This window comes from Nannospalax galili, unplaced genomic scaffold, assembly GCF_000622305.1.
Source record: "Nannospalax galili isolate Female #2095 unplaced genomic scaffold, S.galili_v1.0 scaffold132, whole genome shotgun sequence".
Taxonomy (NCBI): Eukaryota; Metazoa; Chordata; class Mammalia; order Rodentia; family Spalacidae; genus Nannospalax; species Nannospalax galili.
The window spans coordinates 1,994,230-2,002,854 of NW_008332644.1; the positions used below are offsets into that span (position 1 = coordinate 1,994,230).

General features: G+C 44.4%; 1 protein-coding gene across 5 annotated transcripts in view; it reads right to left on the reverse strand.

Annotated features, from left to right (window-relative positions):
- The window catches only part of Pde1c (phosphodiesterase 1C), a 554,512-nt gene extending 551,479 nt beyond the window's left edge, over positions 1–3,033 (reverse strand). For all 5 annotated transcript variants that reach the window (XR_003848641.1, XM_017796743.2, XM_029560849.1 and 2 more), the window contains exon 1: positions 2,487–3,033. Coding sequence is in view for 4 of the 5 variants with exons in the window: in XM_017796743.2 (XP_017652232.1) it covers positions 2,487–2,580 (94 nt within the window). In the remaining variant the exon portion in view is untranslated. The remainder of the gene's footprint in view (positions 1–2,486) is intronic.
- Between the last annotated feature and the right edge of the window lie 5,592 nt (positions 3,034–8,625).

The window sequence follows — 8,625 nt, forward strand, 5'->3', positions numbered from 1 at the left end:
TGATTAAAGAAAAACTTTATATATAGTAGAAAGTAAAACTAATAAGATATTATTAAAGATTATTATTGAATTTTGTTTAAAATGTATCTATGTTAAAAAGTACTGGAAAGTGTACACAAGAAAGATCAATATTTAGCACTGGGTGATAACGCAAATTTCTTTTTATTTTTCCTCTTTGATGATTACCCACATTTCCTAAAACGTCTATATTGGCCTAAATATCTAAAATTTCTTTTATTACACTACTTTCTACTTTATAAAATGTTCTATATGAACATAGCATATAACTCTGAGTACAAATTCTGTGAATATAGGTTCTAAGTCTGATTTGTGTTCAGAACTCCTCACATATTAGCTTAGTGCCTTGAGTGATTGTAACAAGTGCTATTTACTGAATCTTTGCCATGTGGCAGACACTGTGCTAAATTGCATCATTTAATACAGTAAAATTCAATAAGCATTTGTTGAAAGAGACCAGGGAAGAATGAAGAAAAGTCCAGCAATATGAACTAAGCTGAAAGCTCTCAACTGGAATTAACCAGTTTACATTTGGGGACCCACTGACCATCAGACTGAAGGACTCTGAAAGACCATCTCTTCAAAAGGGGAGGAAAGGGAGAGTAGGCAGAGGAGGACCACACTGTTATCTTGGATCTTAGGAAGACACACTTTTTGGATTATAAGATCTAAAGGGAACAACCAGGTAAAAGTTAAAATTTACTTTTGAAAATTTTCCCACCAGAGTCAAGAAAACTGGTATTTACATGGCCTTTTAATGAGACATGTTTGGCTTGACATTGGCAACTTTTAATTTATTTTTATTTTATGTGTATGAATGATTTGCCTGTTTGGAGGTAAGTATACCCATGAGTTCCATGCCTACAGAGGCCAGACAGCATCAGAACCCATGGTTAGCCATCTGTGCTGGGAATCGAACCCTGACCCTCTGCAAGAGCAGCCAGTGTTCTAAACGGCTGAGCCATCTCTCCAGCCCCACCTTGGCAACTTTGAATTCACTTCTACAAACCTTCCCTGAGCACCCACCATCACCTCTGGAGGAAAAAAAGTAAACAGGCAGTATCTTCCTTAAGGAATTTAAAGTGCAGTGAGGGTTACCAACAGGTGCCCATCAGCTGATTCTAGCCTGGGTGAGCTCTGTGGGTGAACTCCTGGGTCTGAGGTGGGGGTGTCTTTCCACTGCAGATGGAGAGTAGCTAAGGGAACAAGGGAAACAGGCATCCGAGGGCAGGGAAGATTTCTCAGTGCCAACTTGGGGTATGGCATTCCTGGCTGCAGGAACAACCTGGGGAAAGTGTCTGACAGGTGTGATAGGGCCTGTCTGGGGAAGAACACGTGGTTAGTTCATGGTCCAGAAACCCTGGACCACTTCATTAGGAGCAATGGTGACCCAGAGATAAGCAAGCTCCTCATGATTTGTCTCTTCATGACACCAGCACTTTACTGCTACATCTCCAAGTAGGTGCAACCAGAAAGCAAAGTCGAATGCTTCCTCAGTCAAAGATCTTGAGGGGTTAAAACCATACTCAAGGCCATGGTCTCCTGTGTGCTTGCAAAAGTAGGAATTCGGGACAAGCATCTAGTCACCTGCCTGGGGCCTGCTCACAGAAGCTGGCATTCCAAAGAGGAAGCTGCGCACAGATACCTCAGCCTTCCAAGTGGGCCCACCTCCCAAAGGGATGAAGATGCAAAGCCTTGACATGTTTCAAACCAGCAGAAGCAGGAGCCCTGTAGTAAAGCTCCCAGGGACAGATCTCTTCAAATAGTCCCTAGAGTGAGCTCTATGGTCAGCTGCCCGAAGGTACCAGTCCTTCTGATCCCCCCCACACACACACACCCCACACACACCCCGACCCCCACACACCCCATCTCCCCACCTCCGTGAACAGTTTGGGGCAGGAAGAAAGTAGCAGTCTCTGGGAGTCCTCAGCACACAGCTCAGGGACACCCCAGCTTTTTCTGTAATAGTCCAGGTATAGGATGCATTATCCCTCCTTCCTGCGTGCCACCTGCCTCTGGAAGCTCAGGTGCTGTATCTTGTCCAGGTCTCTCAGCAGCTCCCTCTTCCCCTCCTCTCCGTCTTGGCACCTCTCTCTGCCCCTGAACTTCTGACTTGGTGTCTAGCTGTGCTAACCTGTCTGCGCCTGGATGTTTGTCTCTGTACCTGTGTTTACTATGACCGCCTTCTGTCCCTGTCTGACTTCCACCCCTCCTTATTCGCATTTGCATCTCTGTCCCCATCCCTCAGTTTCCATCCTTTTCTAGACCTCCTTAGTAAAATCTCAGTGAGGAAGCAGAGCCGTTAAGAGCTGCTCCAGAGGGATGCCAGATAGAACCAGATGAGTCACCTGCCCCCTCCGACCCAGGTTCCCTACACCACCCCTCTCCTCTGCTCAGAATGGGACGCCGTCACCACGAGAGGGTGTTTAAGGAAACCAGAGATGGGGCCCGGGGTGCTAAGTTCTCACCGATGGTGAAGCTGTAGCCATCGATGCTGAAAGTGGCGCTCCTGCACTTCTTGAAGCCCTCCTTCCTGTTGCTGGCGTTGCTGGCGTCGGTCATGGCTCTGCCCGCTGCGTCCCGGGGTCCCCGGTTGTGGACCCCGCTAAGCGCGCCGGCTGCTGCACCCCTAGTCTCCGGAGCTGCGCTTGCACCGCACACCCCGCCGGCTGCGAGCGGAGCGCCCCGGCTGCAGACGCCGACACCCGGGCAGCTACCAGCACAGACTCCCGGCGCTGCCCACCGACCACCGCGACAGCCCCATGGCCAAGCCGGACTGGCGAGGCACCGCGGGGGGCTCTGCGGGGGTCCCTGCTGCGTCTTCTGCTCCGGGAGCCGCTGCTCTGCTCCCCGCGCGCCTGCGGTCTATTCCCCTCCGCCCTCCTTCGCCCTGGTGGGGCTCGGGGACCCCGGGGGAGCGGCCGGGACCGGCGTCGTAGGTCTTCTAAATGAGCTTTCTCTGGCAGAGCCCAGAGCTCCCCGAAAGCCCATCAACAGATGGAGACGCAAACCTCTCAGCCGTCAGATGCCCAAGTTTACTCCAAACAAGGAAGTCGGGGAAATCGCCACGCCCACTTCCTCCCACGGCTGTCCCCAGAACTAGCCAGGAGCCCCGATAATGTTACTTCTCAGCAGCCCGTGGTCACAAGGTAATTATCACAATAACCCATTTTTCTGGACAAGTGTTTCCACACGAAGTCCTTAAGTGTGCAATTTACAGCGGAGTTCAAACCTAGCACCAGCAACTTGTCCCCCGCCTTCGGGTCTGAGTTAGCTAAGGGTAATGGATCCTGGAATTTGCGCAAAGGAGAGAAATCTCGGATCCTAGACCCACTGCTGAAGTGACAGAAGAGGAAATGGGTGGAGAGGGATCGACTGTGGAAGGTGCTTCACCCAGGAATTGCAGACTTCAGCCTCAGACGGTTCACAGTATGACCCACATCTGTCGTTGGCTTTTCCAACTGTCTGAAATGAAGTCATTTTGTCAAGACCTGTGCTGGAGATGCAGAGGCCGCAGCTGAGCTGCACTGGAGCCACTCTGTAACACGTGTGGAAAGGCAGAGGCATGCCCAAGCTATCTCGGACAATGAATTTAACCTCCTTTGTTGAGCTGAAACTTCTCACAATTAAACACTTGCCAATGTTCAGAGTGGAACAGATGTATTATAGCTGGTTTCAGATGAGGTTGAAGGGCAGTAGATCCACACATCAGAATCTAAAAATGAGCAGCCTTTTCTCCAAAAAGACACAGAGACTTGGAAATCATCATGCTCAGCCAAATAAGGCTGACTTGTCCACTCTAATACACAGAATTTAGATGTGTGTGTGTGTGTGTGTGTGTGTGTGTGTGTGTGTGTGTGTGTGTGTAGGAGTACAAGAGAAAGTAGGGAAGAGGACATGGTCATACATAATATTTGATATATTTGATATATAATATTATATTAATGTTATATATGACATGAAAGCAGAAGGAGATTGTCTAGGGGAAGGAAGGTGACCAGTGAGCAAGAAGGAGAAGGAGGAGGAAGGGGACAGGAAACATGAACAAAGCCTGGGGGAAATAGGAACATTATACAATGGTATACACATATGAAAATGTAATGAACCTGTTAGTTTGTAAGCTAACAGTTTTTTTTTTTATTTGTAAAAGCACAGATACATACATCTGTAAGGTTCTACATAATATTTCAGGGGACCCTTAAAACCCTCAAGCCCACTGGAACCAAGGTTAATGCATGCCTCAGGCATTTAGTCGTCTTAAATTCACTGTATACTTTTTTTTAAGTTTTATTAGAACATTAGATAATATATAGCAAAATAAACGTAGTCACCAAAAACAATAATGATGTATTATCTCATTCGGGACATCCAACAGATCTGTGCCCAGTCATGTTCAATTTCCACTGCATTATTATTGGAATCAAAAGGGAAGTCCATCTGTAACAATCATTACCTGAAAGGGACAACACTTTTGGACTCTTTTTTAATTTTTTTTTAATGTGTATGAGTGTATTGTCTGCATGTAGCAGGTGCACCCGTGTCATGCAATGCCCATGGAGGTCAGAAGAGGGTGTCAGATCCCCTGGAATTGGAGTTAAGGATGGTTGTTAGCTGCCATGTGGAAGCTGGGAACCAAACCCAGGTCCTCTGCAGGAGCACTGGCTGCTCTTAACTGCTGAGCCATGTCTCCAGCCCCAACACTTTTGAACTCTTATGAACTGCTGAAATGATTGCTGCTGCTTCAATATGCAGCACCATACAGGTTTAAAGGAATAAATTTTTTATGTCAGACTGCAGTTGGAACTTGAGTTACAGGTTCTCTCAGTGAAGACTTAGAATCATACTCGGGACAGTTTGGTTAGGTTGGTGACAAGATAAATCAGTCATAAAGACAATGAGTGTCATGAACCTCGTTTCTTATAGAACAGTCCTTCACAGCAGCTGAACCAGGGGTGTTTCCAAGTCTTGACACAGTTCTTAGAATGTAACACTCACATATGGAAGGTAGAGCTGTGAAAGGAGCGCCACGCAGATTGGCCTGAATCTGGCTCCACCACAAGCTAAGTGACCTTGAGCAAGGTGCTCAGAACCCTGTGACTCACGCTGAGGATGAAATGAGGGCAAGTGTGCCTGACATGGGCATTCAGTCACCAGCTGAGTCAACTTTCATTATACCGACACTGAGAAATTCTTCACGGCAATAATATATTTTGCTTATCCCTGCAGCCACTAATTTTCTAAGAGGATTTTGTATGTAACATTTTACACATATTACATGCAATATTATGTACATTTTGTGTAGCAACCATTCAAAGTTTCTTAATTCACAGTTCTCTGTATTTCTCTCCTACTCCCAAATTTTTAACTGAAGTATTTGCCTTCTTTTGTGCCAACAAAAGTCATAAAATGAACACCCTGAGAACCCTGAGGTAGAGTATCTTGTAGTACATTATCTAGAAAAAGGGCCTAATATAATGGAAATTTTTCACGAAGTACATAGAATTAAAACTTGATATTTAATCATTTTTAATAGAAAAGCTTCTTGAGAAATAATCTATCAAAAATAATAACAATGTGATCATTTATCTATCCCCTAAGTAGGGTAAAAATAACTTGCCTGAACAATTAGAACTGTTTCAAACCTGTTTCTCCCCAGAATCATTATCTACCTCCCTGGTTTTAGAGATTGAACACCTACAGAATCACTAAATGCATTGTTTCAAGTCTTAAAACAGCCTTCTCAGTGCAGGGCTCTCACACCAACCAACCAGACGCAGCTCCATTACATAAGCCAAGGAAGAATGGGATCAAAAGAAGCTTGGTTTGTGCTGCTCTCTCCAAAGTGCTCACTACAAAACACTAAAGCAAGAAAATGTGGCCAAGATAGCCGAGCAAATGTGCCAATCTTCCCCCCTTGTAGTTGGAACAAGTGTCAGCAAATTGATGCCTGAATGGCTGGAGAGGTCCTAGACTCCAGAGGAGAACCCACTACTGCCACTCTCCTAAACAAACATAACTTCTTACTGTATTCTAGGTATTCTATATATTCTTACTGTATTCTATATTCGTAGGTAAGTATAGCTCTTACCACTCATCAAGGAAGCTTCCTTTTGAAACAGATGGAGACTATTACAGAGACCACACATCGTCAAAATGCAGAGAATAAGTCACCTGTGGTGTCTAGCTCCAACCGATACATCTAAAATGTATGGCTCAAGGAACATCAAAGAAGAGGGGGCAGAAAAATTGTAAGAGCCAGAGGACCAGGATAAGTGCTGAGGACAGTGTCTTCTAGACATGACAAGGAGGGTGTTCCATGAAATCTCAACAACATGGTTGCCTAAACAAGACCTGCATAATGACAACCCCAGTTCACATGCCAATGTGGATCGGGGAAATCTCACAGGGTCCCACCTCTAGATGAAGAGCTACAGGCAATCAATGAGGGAGGGAGAACTGGGTTTCACCAGGGATGAGCTCCCACATGGGTTATCTAATCCCAAGTGGTCATTCCTAAATACATATAAACATGAGCACCACTTGGTGAATTCAGTGCATTGTGTGTGTGTGTATATGTAACAATAGAAACTAAAGAAGCCTACCAGAAATTGAGAGGGAGTTGGGGGGACATGGGAGGAATTGAATGGGAAGAGGGTGGGGTAGAAATGATGTAACTATAGTACTCACGTATGAAGTTCTCAAAAAATAATATTTAAAATTTTAAATATTCATATCTGAAAGCTGAACCCATCTGCCACCTGTCCCTGTAGAGTCTGTATGCTAAGGGTGGCTATTACATGTTTAAAGGGTTAAAAACATTCAAAAGAAGACTATCTTGTGACACATTAAAATTATATAGCATTCAAAAGCTGGAAGTGGTGGTATACACCTGTAATCCCAGCCTTCAAAAGGCTGAGGCAGGAGGATTGCAAGCTCAAGGCCAGTAGAGACCACATAGCAAGAGCCTGACTCAAAAAAAAAAAAAAAAAAAAAGCACACTAAAGTCATTCAGATTTTAATGTCTCAAAATAAAGCTTTATTGGAACAATCCACCAGGACTCATATATTTACATATTATTTTTCTGGCACCTTCATGCTATGGAAGTGTAGCTGAATAGCTGTTCCTAAAGCCCAGTGGCCTACAAAGCAAAAGCCCAAGATGTGTATTATCCGGCCTTTAAGCAACATGTTTACCGATTCTAAGATTGTAGCAGGTATAACTTACACCTTCCAGGGATTTAGGTAACTTTTAGTTACATTACATTTACTTGAATGTAAGTTTGTAATGGGATGGATCTTTTTTAAACTACTGGAACCAAATTCCAACAAGGAAGAAAGATACAGTAGCAACAAATGTTTATGAATGAATGAAGAAAGAAGGACAACACATATTAATTGCTTAATCAAGCCATTAGTCAAGGTCAGTTGAGCTAAGATTAATTTCTACCAAGAAACAATGTGACTGGCTTTATCTGAAGAAAGCGGAACTCAGTGCCTAAATCAGTTCATGGGTCAAATGATGCCCTTCAAAATGCAAAGGCTATGTATGACAAAAACACACCAAAAAAAAAAAAAAAAAGAATCTGGAAAAACAGGCACAAAATAGACATCTTGGGAATCTAATCTAATATCATGCACTTTTATTCCCCCAGTGGACTGGATGGTAAATTCTCTTATTCTGTCTATATAAGGGCATTAATGGAAAATCCTTACTTGCTCGTTAAGACTTTGGTTTGGTTTGTGTTGACTGTTTTGACTAGGTGAGCAATATTTTGTGACAGATTCTTGCTATGTACCCCTGGCTACCTGGTATTCATTTTGCAGTCCAAGCTGGCCTTCAACTCATGGCAATCTTCTCCTGCCTCAGCTTTTCAAGTGCTGAGATTTTCAGACAATATCATGCCTAGCCTGCTTGTTGGTTTTTAATCTTTATGTTTCTAGAAGAAAAAAAGACATTACACAATATTTATAACATATTACCAAAAAGTGAACTATCAAGCCAGAGGGAAAACAGTGCCTCATCATTGGCATATTTAGTAGTACTCAGGTAAGAAAACACCTGCAGGGCTGGAGAGATGGCTCAGCAGTTAAGAACACTTGCTGTTCTACCAGAGGACCCAGGTTGGAGTCTCAACCATCCGTAACTCCAGTTCCCAGGACACCTGGACACAGTTTCTTCCTAGTTCCCTGGCTAATCCCTTTCCTGTTATCTCCCCACTTCACTTTCTCCTGAGCAGTGCCTTCTTCTAACTCTTAAACGTCTGTGTCCAGCCCAGACCACTTTCCTGAGCAGCAAATACCTTGAACTCCTCTGAACAGGACTCTTCATCTTCCCATTCCTCCTCCAGAGTTTCTTTAGTGTATGGGAGCGGAGACAAAGTTTCCATGCACCTTCTAAAGTCAGTCTTCTCAGCTTCCCCTAAAAGAGGAGACTTTCTCACCTGACTGGTTTAGAGATCCAAGGCATTCATTGACCAAATTCATCAGGGCAAAAGTCTCTGCTGGGCAGAGTCTGTTTGGCACCTTTGTGAAGGTAAGAAAAGGGGCCCTTCTTCCTGGGAAAGCAGCCCCCTTTGGGTCAAACACAGCTCAGCGATTGGAGCCCAG